Raw genomic sequence first — 18189 nt, 5'->3', positions numbered from 1 at the left:
TTTGATCCCTGGTGGGGGAAGAGCCCTCATGCAGTGGTGGGCAGCCAAAACAAACAAAAAGAATATAAATGTAAACATGTTCATTCATTACTATGGCATCTTTTTTCCAAGTATGTTCCTAATTTTGGGGGAGGGGAGTGATGATTCATGTTAAATATATTGAGAACAGAAAATGTAAGGCAAATCCTTCTGGACTGCAATTTTCTCATCTATGAAAAGAGTGCTGGATATAATCTTTGTCTTTTTCAGTTCTGCCTGCTTTTCAGTTTTCAAAACTAAAGTTCTCTTAGTTTCTGAAGGGTTTGAAATGAAGGAAAAACTGAACCAAGTTATAAAATAAATTATAAGCTAATCTTTAAAAATGATTCTTACCTAGACATTAACGTCCCAAGTCTGGGACATCCACAATTGTGTTGTTGTTCACTCAGTCGTGTCCAATTCTTTGTGACCCCATGGACAGCAGCACGCCAGGCTTCCCTGTCCTTCACCATATCCTGGAGTCTTCTCAAACTCAGGACCATTGAGTCAATGATGCCATCTGACCATCGCACCCTCCATCGCCCCCTTTTCCTCCTGTCCTCAGTCTTTCCAAGCATCAGGGTCTTTTCATATAAGTCGGCTTTTCACAACAGGTGGCCAAAGTATTGGAGCTTTAGCTTCAGCATCAGTCCTTCCAATGAATATTCAGGGTTGATTTCGTTTAGACTGACTGGTTTGATCTCCTTACTGTCCAAGGGACTCTCAAGAGTCTTTTCCAGCACCACAGTTCAAAAGCATTAGTTCTTTGGCACTCAGCCTTCTTTATGGTCCAACTCTCACATCCATACATAACTACTGAAAAAACCTTAGCTTTGACAGTTGTGTACCTTAAACTCATTTTGTCAACAGTAGCAATTACTGAAGGTATTTCACAGAACAAAAGGGTTTCAAGTATTTTCTTGAAACCAGAAGGTTTTCAAGTTTTTTCTCCTGATTTGAACTACTGTAAGGATAAATTACTGTTATCACACCAAAGTCTGATGTAAATTGCACAGTGTCTATCTTAAGAGATAAGAATTTTCTAATACCTCATTCTGCCAGATTAGCAAATATTGCAAGCAACAAGAAATAATGCTTTTACTTTCACCATAGGAAGGGATTCTGATTAACTTCAGGGAAGGCCAAGGCTGAGTTAATAATGAAGAGACAATCTCATAATAACCTTTTTCTCTCTGCTTGAGATTTCTAATGTTATAAAAGGAACACTTTAGCTACAGTAACTCGGAATTCTTTAAAATAGATTTTTATACTATGAAATTCTATGAAGTGTTAACAAAGTATCCAAAAAACATTTTATAACCTACATATAAGTTTACTTAACATTAAACTTAACATTAAAAGCTTACTCCTTGGAAGGAAAGTTATGACCAACCTAGACAGTATATTAAAAAGCAGAGACATTACTTTGCCAACAAAGGTCCGTCTAGTCAAGTCTATGGTTTTCCTAGTGGTCATGTATGGATGTGAGAGTTGGACTATAAAGAAACCTGAGCGCCGAAGAATTGATGCTTTTGAACTGTGGTGTTGGAGAAGACTCTTGAGAGTCCCTTGGACTGCAAGGAGATCCAGCCAGTCCATCCTAAAGGAAATCAGTCCTGAATATTCATTGGAAGGACTGATGCTGAAGCTGAAAACTCCAATACTTTGGCCACTTGATGCGAAGAGCTGACTCATTGGAAAAGACCCTGATGCTGGGAAAGACTGAGGGCAGGAGGAGAAGGGGATGACAGAGGATGAGATGGCTGGATGGCATCACCGACAATGGACGTGAGTATGGCTAAACTCTGGGAGTTGGTGATGGACAGGGAGGCCTGCCGTGTCCAGTCCATGGGGTCGCAAAGAGTCAGATGCAACTGAACGACTGAACTGAACATTAAAAACCAATATCCAGAGCCAAAACATAAAATTCCCATTTCAGTTAGATATGCTAACTCAGGAATCTCTAAAGACCTTCAAATTTTTCCATCTTTTAAAATAGAGGTTGGCAAACTTCTTGTGAAAAGGACGAGACTTAAGTAAATATTTTAGGCTTTGCAGGCCTTACAATCTCTACTGCAACTACTCAAAACAGCCATAGATATGTAAACAGATGAGTAAAACCATGTTCCAATAAAGTTTTATTTATAGACAATGATATTTGAATTTCATGTAATTTTCACATGCCATGCTATATTGGTCTTTGATTTCTTTTCTCCCAAATTTAAAAATGGAAAAACCATTCTTAGCTGAGCGATATATAAAAAAACAGGCAGGAGGTTGGCTTTGGCCCATGTGCCATAGTTTGGCAACCTCTGCTCCAAAATAATATTTTAAAAATCCAATCATTTCAAAATTTCAAATCATTACTTCCCAGAGATTTGAAGTAATCATTCAAATCTTCATCAGTAACTTCTTTTAGGTCAGCTGGTTTCCACTTTGGACTCTGGTCTTTATCTATTAAAACTGTCAAGTAGAGACATAACAAATGTTAATATTTATTTTTTTCTGGTATTACCAGAATTTAATTACTGAATTGACACAAACTACCTTGGACTAGGCATATTTTTCTACAGCACTTCTTTTTCTGCAAAGCTGAAATTTTTGTATATGTTCCTTCCCCTACTCCCCTTAAATTAAGCCCCCACAGAGTGTGGATGATGACCTAACATGCTAAGCCTGATGCTTCTAACTTGAATACAGCCTACTGAACTAATCCAGTGATTTAAGCCTTCGAACTTTTTCTAATAAAATCATAAATGAAATCTCTGCTGTAAAAGAGCTAAAACCAGAGTTGGTGTGGTTTGAAGGGAAGGCAGGGGAGGGTGGAGGGCCCAGATCTGTCTTCTAACCTCTACACTGAACTGAGAAGAAAATTACTTAAGGTACAGGGAAAGAGACTTTATGCATAATTAATATGCATACTGCTGTTTTGCTGAATCATCTAGCTCACACTGAATTAAAACACCAGACCACCTCAGGTTATCACGAGAAGCTCTACTTCTCTTATTTCAAGTATAGTCATCACTTAGCATAGCCACACAGAATCCCCACAGGATTTTAAGTATGAAGCAATCCATAACCTCCTTCTAAAAGGGAGGAAAATGTCAGTTTCCTGGTTGTGATCACATACTACAGTTATACAAATGTTACCATTTGGGAAACTGGGTGGAGGGTATGGAGGACCTCTCCATATTATTTCTCACAACTACATGTAAATCTACAATTATCTCAAATATTAAAAAAAAGAGAATGAGCTGTGGTAGGGAATTTCAACCACGCTTAGATTGTGCATAATTCTTGTGAGGAATGAAAATTAAATTTAAACATACAAGGCCAACCAGCCAACATTAAAAAATGAGTTTATCACTAAAAGGCTAAATAATTAAAGAAGCAATCTGTGGCGGATTCATTTTGATATCTGGCAAAACTAATACAATTATGTAAAGTTTAAAAATAAAATAAAATTAGAAAAAAAAAAAAAAAGAAGCAATCTGGGAACCAAAGGCAGCAGGCTGCCCCAGGAGATAGAGGGAAGGGGGATTTATGCATAATTAAATGTGGATACTGGAGGGTTCCAAGGTTTGGCTGCCTGACTACAGGATTCCAGTATCTGATCAGTGGTGATACTGAACACTGATGCTTATGATCCCAGCCAATTTGAAAGTTTTACATTCCCTGGACAGAGTAAATAAAAACAATCCTGGAACATTCTTTCTACAACAATCTCTTTTAAGCTCTCAAGTCAATGCTATATACCTTCTTAACAGTCTACTGAAGGACAAAAGCAGAGAGAATATTAATCAAATCTTCAATGTTACTTAATTTTAAACTAACAACATTTTTAATCCAGCACAGATAAAACATTCTTGCCATGTAGGAAACAGGTTTTTCAGAAGGTTTCATGAGGTACCCACTCAAAACTCTAGTTGGTAACTCCAGCAAATCTGAGTTAATCCTTTTAAAATTCTTTTCTGTAAGTTCTAAAGGAAGAAGTTTATTCTAGATGTTAAGAGCATTTCTGACAACCATTCCTCTAATTTGGTAGTTTAATTAATCTGCTAACATACTTTATAATTAGCAAATTGTAACAAACATTTGGTTATGCAAGAACATTTTAACAGTTTTACTCAGAATAGATACTGCTTTCTGAATAAAGAGGTTATGCTGAAAGATGAGGGTGCATACTTACTCTTCATTAAAAAGTAGCTTGATAAGCCCCTACCCTGTGAATTAGAACTTTGATGTCACTTGGTTTCAGTCCTTTTTCCTTAAAATATCTAACGGTATACCTAAAAATAATACCTTTCTTTTTTAAGTTAAGAAGGGCTTCTATTAACATACATTGAATACTTTAGCAGCATAACCCAAGTAGCACACTGCTGCTGCTGCTAAGTTGCTTCAGTTGTGTCCGACTCTGTGTGACGCCACAGACGGCAGGCCACCAGGCTCCCCCGTCCCTGAGATTCTCCAGGCAAGAACACTGGGGTGGATTGCCATTTCCTTCTCCAATGCAGGAAAGTCAAAAGTGAAAGGGAAGTCGCTCAGTCGTGTCCGACTCTTCGTGACCCCATGGACTGCAGCCCACCAGGCTCCTCTGCCCTTGGGATTTTCCAGGCAAGAGTACTGGAGTGGGGTGCCATTGCCTTCTCCGAAGTAGCACACAGGTCCTCCTCAAATCAGAGGTCTAAGCTCTGATCCACATGCAGCAAGAATTTGCAGGGAATCAGTGGAACGAATGTATGTTTTCTATAAAACATATAACCATCTCCTCTGATTCAGCTCCATGTGTTCTCTAAAAGGATTTTTTATTTCTTATACTATATCATGCCAGAAATGAAGAGAATTCTACCATAGTGACCAGTGTTTACTGAAGCTTACTGCTCAAAGAATATAACCTTTTATTCAGATAAAGTATATCCAGAGTCTGTACTATATTAAAGTGATAAATAAAAACACAAGAAAGGTAGATATGTGAAATACATGCAGAGGGAAATAACTCATTTTATACAACATAAATGACAGCTATTATTTATAGGGATATGAGCTCATACATAAAAAAATGATTGCAAATTTGCTAGAACAAAAATCAATTGCTTGTTTTTTCTTAATATTCTGATTGAAGATGACAAGCAAAAATAGGAATTAATACCATTTGCAGATGCTGTGAATTATGTCATGCAGTTTTTTCTCAAGGCCATGTTGAGCTGCTAGGTACAGGCAAAGTGGTAGATGGCAGGGTTCACCATGGCCGGGGTTTCACCAAGGCGGGACAAAAGAAGAGCAGGGACCTCCGGGCTTTTTGCAAGAGAACAAAGGCACCTTTCAAAGGCTTCAGCTGCAGAATGAGTTGACAAACCCACACTGCACTCAGCCAAGGTAGTCCGTGTGACTGCTAGGAGCAGGATTACTTCTTACATATAAATTAGGGAGCAGTGACAAGGCTACTGGAAATTTTAAAACAATTTTGGTTTCAAAGATTGATCTTCCCTCATATGCCAGTTGGTAATATTAAAATTTTTTTTCAATCTTTACAAAAGTTTGATTTTCACTAATAAAACAACTGTCTTTTTTAAACAATATATGCTCAAAAATCCCGTTTCCATAATAGCCAGGAAGGAAACAAGTGTCACTTACCTGCCCTAACGCCTTCATGAAAGTCATGGCCTTTCTGAAAGAAAATCAAGATTCAAAGAGGAATTTCTGGGCATCCTCCTTCCTGATGAGCCCTGCTCTTCCACCCTCTTTAGTCCCCTCTCTCGTGGCCACACCCTGAGCCACGACATTCAGAGACTGGACCACCTCTGATCACCTCCTCCTATTCTTATTTGCTAAGTATCTCCACTGCTTCAAATCCCCGATCTTACTGAGCTCCAGTGACCTATGACTTTCTTACCATTTGTTCTGGCTTCACTTTGCTCTTCATCCAGCCCGGTTTCCCCAGTTATTTAATGCAGTCATTTTTTTCTTGAAAATGCCCTCATCTCCCTCAAGCCCTTTTCTCCCATTTAGTCTATCCTGCCAAAATCTCCACACCAGCTAAACCCTACCATTTATCTCTGCCTGCATTCACACAGCTAAATCTCACTGCAGAAGAACCATACAGCTGTGACTGGCTGCGTAAAAGTCATGATCACAAATCTCAAAGGCACAGAAAACTGCCTCACAATCCATGCTCTCTTTCCCACTGCTGGATATGACTTCCACTGTCTTCGTCCTCTCAACGTCTACCCCTAGGCAAGTTCTACTCTCTACACTAGATTCTCAACTAATGATTTAACCGCCTATATTCTCAGCTAATGACTTAACCTTTATTTTTAAAAAAGAAAGAGAAGCCCTAAGACATGAACATTCTCTTCTTCCCACTATCGAAAAACCTGCAGTCCAACTACAGCCATCTGCACCATGCCTTCCAAGTCCCAACTAAGGCAGAAGGGACCCTCCCCTGCCAAAGGCCAGTCCTCCCCTGCCTTCCCATTCATCTGCCCTCTTCTCAAGGGCTATGCCTGAGAAGGTCTCTCTCTCTCTTTTCCTGGCGTGGTCAAGGTACACAGTATAACTCAGTGGTTAAGTACATACACTTCAAATATCTGGGCTCATCTCCTGGTAACTACGTGACCCTGGGCCAGTAATTTCTCTACTTCCCAGTTTCCTTATATGAAATGATAATACCTCCATCCTGCTGCTAAGCTGCTAAGTCACTTCAGTTGTGTCTGACTCTGTGCGACCTCATAGATGGCAGCCCACGAGGCTCCCCCATCCCTGGGATTCTCCAGGCAAGAACACTGGAGTGGGTTACCATTTCCTTCTCCAATCCATGAGAGTGAAAAGTTAAAGTGAAGTCGCTCAGTCGTGTCAGACTCCCAGCGACCCCACGGACTGCAGACTACCAGGCTCCTCCGCCCATGGGATTCTCCAGGCAAGAGTACTGGAGTGGGGTGCCATTGCCTTCTCCGTGATTATTTTAATCAACATCTCAACACAACGTCTGACAGACAGTAAGTGCTCAGTAAATGTTAACTATTATTAGTAGCATCAACATAATCCTTTTCCCCTGTTGGATCATTCCCAATCATTTACAAACATGTTCTAGTAACTTCCACCTTTCAAAATAAAAAAGGAATCTCACTTGATTTCACAGCCTCAGCTTCTACCCTGTTTCTCTTTCAAGAAGAAAAGGCTGTGAACACAGTCTTTGCTTCTTCGCATCCCATTTACTCATTTCCCCTCTTCTCCCCAACTTAGCACCCTGTAACTTTTGCTTCAACACACCCCTGAAACGGCTTGCCAAAATCACCTGTATCTTCAGTGCTGCCATTGCACAGTATGCCTTTATTCTTGTCTACCAGAGGCTTCGGCAGCACTCCTCCTCCTTGGGGCACTCCTCTCCTGCTTTCGTGACACCATGCTCTCCTGGTCCTCCCACCTCTGTCCTCCTCCTCTTCCACTGCTCATTTTCCTTCTATACGATCTTGTTGTCATTCAGTCGCTAAGTCATGTCTGACTCTTTGTGACCTCAGGGACTGCAGCACGCCAGGCTCCTCTGTCCTACACTCTCTCCTGGAGTTGGCTCAAATTCATGTCCATTGAATCAGTGATGCTATCTAACCATCTCATCCTCTGTTGCCCCCTTCTCCTTTGACCTTCAGTCTTTCCCAGCATCAGGATATGATCTTATCCACTCTAAACTCAACACAGCAGCGCCTAAGTAATCAATTCTGTTAAAATATAAGATTCTGGCCCTCCACTGCTCCAAGAACATCCAGTGCCTTCCCATTTTACTCAGAACAAAAGCAAGCAGTTGCCAGAGCTAAAACAGATGACTACTGTACAGGAAATGTTCAGGAAGGATTACTACCCTACCTACAGCCACATGTTGAAAAGTGAAAAGGAGAGAAAACCGATTAAGTCTTTTACGAATTTAACTTCAGCTTTGTAGGAACTCATTCTTCTGCCCTGGGTACTGTATGGACATGATCCCATAAAATGCCATGACAGCAATCCTACTCCACATTCCTGCCTTTCTGGTTGCACGCCATGAGAATTACAGCACCCCTGCAGCAATCTTAGAAAGTCTAATAAAGACCTCCCAGGCTCCTATGCTCTGCACTGCCACTCCCTACCCTGTCAGCTCTGATCTTTCTCTCTCACCCACTGACCACCCCGCCCCACTCTATCCACAAGGCCTACCTGCTTTCCCAGAACAGGAAGGCCGCCCTCACCCAGCTCAGAGCCCTGTGCTCAGGTGCCGTCCAGGTGTGCGCTTGACTCACTAGCACACTTCTGGGTTTTCACTCAAAGATCACCATCTCAGTGAGGTCTTCTCTGTCATCCTATCTACAAGTTCAACTTCTATCCTCCTTATTCCACACCCTTCTTCCCAATTTACTTTTTCTCCTTAGTATTCATAATAATATACTACATATTTAACACATTTATCTATTTATAGTTTATCTGCCCCACTATAAAGTAAGTTCCACGAGAGGAGGGATATGTCTGTTTTGTTCACCTATGTATTCATGCCAAGCACATGGTAATAAGCACTCTTATTTGTTAAGTAAATAAGCAAATCTCCAAAGTTTTGTTTGTTTGTTTTTAAACTGGTGCTGTCTTTCAGACTTAAATTTCTAACCCACACCTGTAAACTCCAGCTCCTAAATGTGTTCTGTCCTTCATACCCATCAAGGCCTATCTATCTCCTACATCTGTCTCAAATCCAATTACTCCTCACCACTGTGACCTCTTGGGTCTAAGCCACTACTATTCTGCACCTGGATTACTGCAGTAAACTCATATCTGATCTTCACCCCCGCTCTGAAACCCCTCCAACCCCGTCATCACTCAGCAGGAATAATTACCTTCTTGAAACAAATCAAACCAAATCACCCCCTGCTGAAACCCACAAGGCTTTTCAACACGCTCATGTCTCACCCTTCAGGTCACAGGTGAGCTAACATCTCAAGATGTTTTCCTGGACCTACTTATCTAAAGGTTCCCCCATTCCCTCTTTTCCCCACATCATTCTATCACCAACCTTATAGGTTGGTGATTATTTTACTTATTTTATTTGTTTTTTATAGTCTCAGGAAACAATAAATTACACGAGAACAAGGACATACCACAACGTAATACCCAGCACAGTGCCTGGCATATGGCTAGTGTATTTGCTGGGAGAATGAAGGCAGGAAGGAACCAATCCATCCAGCCAGGGCGCTAAATGTACGGTGGAGAACAGGGCCTGGGTGAGATATACTGGGTGGTGGTCAAGACTTTGGCCACCGGGCTTCACCTGCCATCTCTGTGCCACTTAATAGCTGTATCACCTGAGGCAGGTTACTCTTCTATGCCACTGTTTCCTCATCTGCAAAGTGGAAACAATAACAATACCTGCTTTCTAGAGACGGTGTAATATTTAATGGAGAGAATACATATAAAGTACAAACAGTACTGACTTATAATAAAAGACCTCATTGCAATTTACATACTATGGAATAACCTCAAGATATGACTAATAGAGCTTAATTTATAGTTATATGAACTATTTTGAGTATCTTCACAATAATATTCCAGGACATGGAAGTCCATTAGGTATATCTGCTTTCTAGATATTAAACATAATATTTCCTTTAGGCGATGAGTTTATTAATGCAAAGGTTCTCTACACATAACACAAAAGAGATAATTTTGCTTTAAAAGAATTTATCTGGAAGAAGAAATCACTATGACTAAAATATTTCATGAAATCAATAATATTCTATGTGATTATTGCCTATTTTAAGTGTATCCATAATGGTATTTTAATGCTAGTCTATTAACTGAAACATGTAACTGACTAATAACTTCCCTTTGTGCATTTTATATATATTTAGATTTAGAGAATTTATGCTTCTTGCCTATGCCTGAAAGTGGCATATAATTTCTGAAAATGGTTATAATTTCTATTTGAATTTCAAGAAAGGTCAGAGTCCTTCTTACAATTACATGCAAATGTAACTGCTATTTCATAAAGGCTTAACAATCTAGTATTTCCACACACCTTAAGCTAACTGGCCCACTGTATTTTCACAGAGTAAATTTACAGACAGTTTCAATTTTCTTGTTTATAAATTTTCTATATTTATCATGTTCTATAATGAACATATATGACTTTCACAACTAGAAAATGAAAATACTTTAAAGAAAAATTCTTACCATACAAGCTTGACTCAGCCGATATTCCATAATTAATACTTCTGGCAAGGTCTTTGAAGACCCCTCCATGAGTTGCCTTAGTGTGATCTTTAGTGAAGTTGGAGACATTTTTTTAATTACCTATTAAAGAAAAAAAAATTTTTTTACTAGCTTTAGCCCAATACTTCCTTTACTTTTAAATAATAAACTAGCTGAGCTTTGATATAAATCACATTAAAATTTGCTCCTTAACAATACCTTCATACAACAAAATCTCACAAAAGTAAGATTATGCCTTAGCATAATCGTGGCAAAGCACCAAACAAAAGTTTTTAGTCCAGTACCAGGAAGATCATTTTTTCTTTACTAAAAAAAAATGTATAACGTTCTCTAAAGTTTAAATTCTGTCAGATTTAATCTCAAAAGAAGGAACACTAACAGAAAGAAATTCAAGTAAATTTAGATCATTTTACTCTTTAAAAATGCATTAAAAAATGGAGCTGATACTGACATTAAATAGAGGGTAAAGACAATGAACAGGAACTGAGAGCTTAAGAAGCTAATTAAAGGCAACAAATTGGCTTATTCTTCATCTAACTCAAAAGAATATATAAAGGTATAGGAAAAAATATAAATACATATAATTCTGCTCTCTTCTAATGAAAGACTACAGAATATTCCCAATCTATTTGTATACTATGAGATGAACTTTCTAATCCTTCCATTAAAAAACCACAATCACTACTTTTTAAAGACTGTCTTTGGGGCCTCCCTAGTGGCTCAGTGCTAAAGAATCTGCCTGCCAATGCAGGAGACACAGGGTTGATCCCTGATCCGGGAAGATCCCACGTGCCGCGGAGCAGCTAAGTCCGTCTGCCACAAATGCTGAGCCTGTGCTCTGAAGGCCGGAAGCCACAACTGCGGAGCCCACGCGCAGCATCTACGGAGCCTGCGCACCCTGGAGCCTGCGCACCCTGGAGCCCGCGCTCTGCAACGAGAACAGGCGCCGCTACGAGACGCCCGCGCACCACAATCAGAGCAGTCCCTGTTTGCCACAGAGAAAAGCCCCTGTGGCAACGAAGACCTAGCACGGCCAAAAATAATAAATAAAAAATAAATAATTATACAAAAGAAGAAAATTAGCTTAAAAATAAATTAATTAAAAAAATAAAAACTTTCTTTGAACTGTTAAAAATGCCACGGAGAAAAGTTTCCGTAAGTCACAGGCAATATTCACTTAAGAACTATTCAATGTAGTTTTCAAATTACAGAGGTCAGAGAAGAAGAAGAAATCATTTGTTCATACAATAGAAATTATTTAATTATTTAATTTGAATAGCAGATATTTTAAAATACTTGCAAGGCACAAGACAAATAAATCAGTGCTAAACAGGTCAAAACAAATTATTTGAAAAAGTATAGAAACCATTTTGAGTAGAAGTAATGTTTTCTACAAGGGGAAATGACACTTAGAAAATAAAAAAGTAAGGAATACTAATTAGAGACACTGTATACAGTTGGATTTTTAATTTTTTTAAAACCACAAAATAACAAACTCCTATCCTACATTACAGTTGATCAATGTAAAGAGTCTTTAATGAAATCTCCCATTTATGGGTCTGCCCCAAATCTTCAGGAAACCTTCTTCACACATTTTGAACAGAAATAAATGCCACCATTAAGAGAGAAAAAAGGCAAGTAACAGATAGGAGAAAGATGTATGTAGCTTATGTACTGGATAAAGGACTTAATATGGATAGAAATATCCACATACATAGAAATAACTCCTATATATTAACAGTAATAATAAAAGATTTAACGGACACCTTACAAGAAAAGATACCACACTGTCAATAAAGGTATGAATTAATACTCAACCTCATTAGTCATCATGGGAAATGCAAATTAAAATCATTATGCAATGCTATTTTACATATACCAAAGTGACTAAAATGAAAAACATAAGTAATCTCAGGCATTGGTGAGAATGTAGAGCAACTTACTATGCAATGTAAATTGGTACAACCATATTGGAAAACTTCCTGACAGTAACCAACATAAATGTACATACTGTTAAATTAAAGAGGCCATCCAACTGAAGTGCCCTTAATGCTTTAGTAGCCTGTAAGCAAACCAAAATCTAAGCCTGTAATGCCTCAAGTTTAAAAGTCAAAACTTAAGGACAACCAATCATAAACAGCCAATTTAGGCTTTCCCAAATAAAGCTACTGCTTAAGCTATAGCCAAACAAATAAGCTTTGCTTCCACCTCCTTTCCATAAAAGACTTTGCCCAATTTGGATCAATTTTTGCTCAAATAAACTCTTAAAAATTTTAATATGCCTCAGTGTATCTTTTAACAACACACATGATTTTGCAGAACTCCTTCTAGGTGTATACAGAAATGTGTATCTTTGTTACCCAAAGACATAGACCAAATTGTTCATAGCAGCATTATTTCTAACAGTAAAAAACTACAAATAACCTCAAATGTCCTAGAAAAAGCAAAACTGCAGCAAATTTAATGCCCACTTCTATAGCACAAACTTTAAAACATAATTTGGCATATCATTTTATTTTTTAAATAATTAGCTTTACTGAAGTATAATTTACATATAAAATTCACTCATTTTACGTGAATTTAGGTCTACAAATTTTGATGTATACAGTTGTACAACTACCTCCACAATAAGGATGTAGAACACTTCCATCACCCCAAAGAGTTCTACTTCCCTCAATTCTACCATGGAGAAACAGTTTTCTGTGCCTACAGTTCTGGCTTTTCTAGAATTTCATAAAAATACAGTCATACATTAAGTAATCCTCTGTGTCTGCCTTCTTTCACTTGGCATAATGCTTCTGAAATTCATCCAAGCTTTTGATGTACCAACTCATCCCTTCTTATAGTTGAGTATAATATTCCACTGTATGAATTTATTACAATCTGTTTACTCATTCAACACCGCCAGGTATTGGATTGTTTCCAGTTTGGGGCAACTATAAAGTTACTATGAACATGTAAGTACAAGCACCTGTGTAGACATATGTTTATATTTTTCTTTGGTAAATCCTTAGAAGCAGGATTGTTGGATTTTCCCAGTAAATGTACATTTAACTCCATCAGAAACTGCCAAACTGCTTTCCTGCCGGAAATATGTGAGAGATAGGTGCTCCACATCTTTACCAACACTAAGTGTTGGTACTATCAACCTTTTAAATCTTAGCCATTCTAACAGATGCTCAGCTGCATCTCGTCATGGCTTTAATCTGCATATTCCTAAAGATTAAAGATCTTGAGTGACTACCCTCATGGCTCAGTGGCTAAGGTTCCATGCTCCCAATGCAGGGGGCCTGGGTTCAATCCCTGGTCAGGGAACTAAGAATCCATCAAGCTGAAACTAAAACCTGGCACAGATATATTTTTTAAATAACAACAATAATAATAAAGATGCCGAGCATTTTTTCATGTGCTTCCTATCCATTTGAGTATCTTCTTTGGTGAAATGTCCACATTTCCCATTTTTAGTTGTGTTTACATTCTTATGTCATGAGTTCTTCATATATGGTGGATTTAAGTCTTGTTATCAGATACATGTCTTACAAATATTTCCTCCCAAAGAGGAAAAGTGTTTGACTGTAATAAAGATTTATAATTCTTTTTTCTTTTGCAATTCCAGCTTTTCACATTAAAAGAAAATCTTATCTAACCCAAAGTCACCAAGATTTTCTCCTACACTTTCCTTTAGAGTGGTACAGTTTTAGCACTTACATTTAGGTTTGTAATCCAACATTTTGAACTGCATCTGGTGTGAAGGAGCTCAAAGCATGTTACCCCAAGATATGCTACCTTGGCATACTGATTATTTTGAGTTTGAGGCTTTGGGAAACAATAGGTATAAGAAGGGCACTCTGACCCTCCTTTTCTTTTGAAAGCAGGAGCTGCAATCCCTATGTAAAAGGTACCCTCCCTGTGCCAGGAGGAAGGAAGACATCCTGATCACCAGAAACAGGGAATCTGGGGCCAACGTGTGTGTGCTAAGTCGCTTCAGTCATATCTGACTATTTGCGACCCCATGGACTATAGCCCGTTAGGCACTTCTGTCCATGGGATTCTCCAGGCATGAATACTGGAGTGGGTTGCCATTTCCTTCTACACTGGGGCCAATAAATCCGTACAAATAAGCATTGTTTACTTCTTTACCATGTACTACTCCTAACCAAAAGTTCTTTGTCTTGTCAATTCTTCACAAATTTATTGTCTGTTTTATCTAAAAGTTATGAAAGCTTCCTGCTCTGGTCATCCTTCACATCTTCATTCTCTTGTACAGACATCCATGTACCTGTAAAAATTTAATAAAATCTGTATATTCTTTTCCCATTGATCTGTCTTATGTGATTCTCATAAGTGTGATTCTCAGACCAGCCAGAGAACCTAAGAGGATAGAGAATTTTTTCCTCCCTACAAGAGCAAAGTAAGAGCCAGTAACCTTTCTTTCCCTGCATATGGATATCCATTTGTTTCAGAGCCATCTGTTGAAAAGGCTTTCTTCTCCCCACTGAATTATCCTGGGAGTTCAGAGCAAGTTTCAATCTAGTATTAATTTATCCCCACTGCTCAAGTGTAAACTTTCTGGCTCATGGCAGGTGAACACTTCCCAGACCTGTGTGAGCCTTGCTAACTATTCAAACTACTGTTTTCCTGTGACTCTTTCCTTGGTCTTGTGTAGTTTTACCCATAACGTTTACAGATCACTATCCTGGAAATTCCTCTGAGAAGAAAGCTGAATCAATCTTAGGGCTCTCTTGTTTGTTTCCCTTCTCTCAGGAACCATACGTGCTGCCTGCTTTGTCCAATGTTTATAAACACTTGTTTCATACATTTTGTCCAGGTCTCCAGTTGTTTACAGGAGAACAATTCCTATAACAAATTTTCTGAATACAGGTCATTTTATTCTTATATAGTACAGTGTACAGGTAATTCTCAAAGCTTACAGAAAGATTAGTAACCTTTTCAGTTCAGTTCAGTCGCTCAGTCGTGTCTGACTCTTTGCGACCCCATGAATCGCAGCACGCCAGGCCTCCCCGTCCATCACCAACCCCCAGGGTTCATTCAGACTCACGTCCATTGAGTCAGTGATGCCATCCAGCCATCTCATCCTCTGTCGTCCCCTTCTCCTCCTGCCCCCAACCCCTCCCAGCATCAGAGTCTTTTCCAATGAGTCAACTCTTCGCATGAGGTGGCCAAAGTACTGGAGTTTCAGCTTTAGCATCATTCCATCCAAAGAAATCCCAGGGCTGATCTCCTTCAGAATGGACTGACTGGATCTCCTTTCAGTCCAAGGGACTCTCAAGAGTCTTCTCCAACACCACAGTTCAAAAGCATCAGTTCTTCAGTGCTCAGCTTTCTTCACAGTCCAACTCTCACATCCATACATGACCACTGGAAAAACCATAGCCTTGACTAGACGAACCTTTGTTGGCAAAGTAATGTTTCTGCTTTTGAATATGCTATCTAGGTTGGTCATAACTTTCCTTCCAAGGAGTAAGCGTCTTTTAATTTCATGGCTGCAGTCACCATCTGTAGTGATTTTGGAGCCCCCAAAAATAAAGTCTGCCACTGTGTCCACTGTTTCCCCATCTATTTCCCATGAAGTGATGGGACCAGATGCCATGATCTTTGTTTTCTGAATGCTGAGCTTTAAGCCAACTTTTTCACTCTCCTCTTTCACCTTCATCAAGAGGCTCTTTAGTTCCTCTTCACTTTCTGCCATAAGGGTGGTGTCATCTGCATATTTGAGTAATCTTTTAAGTTTCTCTTTTTAATACTTTGCTACTACTCTTTCTTAAAATCTATACCCTGGTTAATGTTCTCAGTTTTCCTATTTTTCCTCCAATTTTTCAGTGCACAAATTATATACAGAGGCTTGTCATATTGGTGTATGTTATCTTCTTCAAGTAAAAACAGTTTCATTTCATTCTTCATGAAATGAGCATTGTAAAATAAAAACACACATAAATCTCACATTGGTGATTAAAGAAAGAAATACCTAAGAATCTAATAAATTTTGTAGTACTGGAAAAAGAAAGTACATGCCCTCTCTAGGCCTGTAACACAGCAGGCTGTCCTACATCAATAACCAGAAAACACCCAAAGGACAAGTCAAAAGCAACACTGGATTCCCTGGTCCTTTGCTCAGGACCACCTTCCTGGACACTAATCTGACTCACTGCTCCCTGCTCTTGTCTCTCTGCCTCTCTTGGCCGTTAGTATGTCATTCCTCAGTGCTCCTAAGGGCTGGTGACTCATTTAAATTCCTTCCTTGGCTTAGTGTTCTTGCTGAGAATTGAGGTGAGGCAGGTAGTCTCAACCTCTTCTACTTATGATTCCTTTGATTCCTGACATCACTTGTAATCCTGGAAAAGAAATACTTCTCTGATTGGCCCCCAAGAACCTTCTTTACTTTGGCAAGCCTGCATGTCTCGTTAACAGAAAAGGGAGATTGAAACAGGAGAGCACAACCTACAACTGAACACCAAGAAAACAAATAGCTGATTTTAAAATGACCAAAGAACATAAACATTTCACCAAAGAAAATACAAATGGTCAATATGCATAGGAAAAGATGTTCCATATCACCAACCACAATGATACATCACCGCCCAGTCATTAGGATGGTTATGAGGGAAAAAAAAGGACAAAATAACAAGTGTTGGCAAGGATGCAGAAAAATTGAAACCTCTGTGTACTGTTGTCTGTGGGGCACCTGCTATGGGAAGGAGTACAGAGGTCCTCAACACATTAAAACAGAATTACCATGTGATGCAGCAATTCTACTTCTGGGTATGTCTGCAAACAATTAAAAGCAGATATTTGTACACCCACGTTCATAGCAGCATTATTCACAAGAACTAAAAGGCAGAAGTAACTCAAATGCTTCCAGATGGATGGATAAATAAACTGTGGCATAAACATATAAGAGAATATTATTAAGCCTTAAAAAGGAATGAAATTCTGGTACCAGCTACAACATGGATGAACCTTGCTTTTTCATCAAGGTAAGTGACATAAGTGAATTATTTCATCATGGTAAGTGAAATAAACTAGTCACAAAAGGAAAAAACGCTGCATGATTCCACTTACGCAAGGTGTCCAGTGTAGTCGAATTCACAGAAAAGGAAAGTAGAACGGTTGTTGCCAGGGACTGGGAGGAGAGGGAAATGAGGAGTTATGGTTTAATGGGTATAATGCTTCAGTTTTGCAAGCTGAAAATATTCTGGAGGTTGGCGGCACGACACCATGAATATACTCAATGCTAAACTGTACACTCAAAAGCGGCTCAGAAGGCACTTCCCTGGCAGTCCAGGGAGTCGGCCTTGCAATGCAGGGCTCACCGGTTCGACCCCTGGTGGGGGAACTAGGATCCCATATACTGTGGAGTAACGGGGCCGTTATGCTACAACTACTGAGCCCGTGCACTCTAGAGCCTGTGCGGCACAACCAGAGAGTCCACAAAAAAATCTCACGTGATGCAGTAAGGATCCCGCATGTCACAACTAAGACCGACACAGCCAAATAAGTTTGCTTGGCACCGTGAACAACGTACCCCATAAGCAGGACAGGAGATTTGATGAATTCCAACCTTAAGCATTATTTAAATAATGGAAAATGGTATACTGGAACTTAAGAGGAAAGTCTAAAAAAGCACATTAGAAGCCATAAAATAGGTACGATAAAAATTCCATCAGCTGTAAAGAATTTACAACTTCCCTATTTATCGTTTTTGAAGTCCACATGTTATCCTATAGTGAAAGTGAAAGTCGCTCAGTTGTGTCCGACTCTTTGCGACCCCATGGACTATACTGTCCGTGGAATTCTCCAGGCCAGAATACTGCAGTGGGTAGCCTTGCCCTTCTCCAGAGGATCTTCCCAACCCAGGGAGTGAACCCATGTCTCCCTCATTGCAGGTGGATTCTTTACCAGCTGAGCCACAAGGGAAGCCCAACA

The 18189-nt window shown here is 39.3% G+C and overlaps 1 protein-coding gene across 11 annotated transcripts in view; it reads right to left on the bottom strand.

Annotated features, from left to right (window-relative positions):
- HIBCH (3-hydroxyisobutyryl-CoA hydrolase) overlaps positions 1–18189 on the bottom strand; it is a 152255-nt gene that overhangs the window by 35768 nt on the left and 98298 nt on the right. For 4 of the 11 annotated variants that reach the window (XM_070802163.1, XM_070802179.1, XM_070802173.1 and 1 more), the window contains 3 exons: positions 10207–10326; positions 5653–5686; positions 2488–5353 (listed from right to left, as the gene is read on the bottom strand). In XM_070802163.1, the coding sequence (XP_070658264.1) occupies positions 5226–5353; positions 5653–5686; positions 10207–10326 (282 nt within the window). In that variant the 3' untranslated portion in view covers positions 2488–5225. The other 7 variants (XM_070802166.1, XM_070802175.1, XM_019969456.2 and 4 more) reach the window with 4 other exon arrangements.

Source organism: Bos indicus, chromosome 2 (assembly GCF_029378745.1).
Source record: "Bos indicus isolate NIAB-ARS_2022 breed Sahiwal x Tharparkar chromosome 2, NIAB-ARS_B.indTharparkar_mat_pri_1.0, whole genome shotgun sequence".
NCBI lineage: Eukaryota > Metazoa > Chordata > Mammalia > Artiodactyla > Bovidae > Bos > Bos indicus.
Note: the sequence above shows the minus strand (reverse complement) of the source record. Positions and strands in the feature narration are given on the sequence as shown.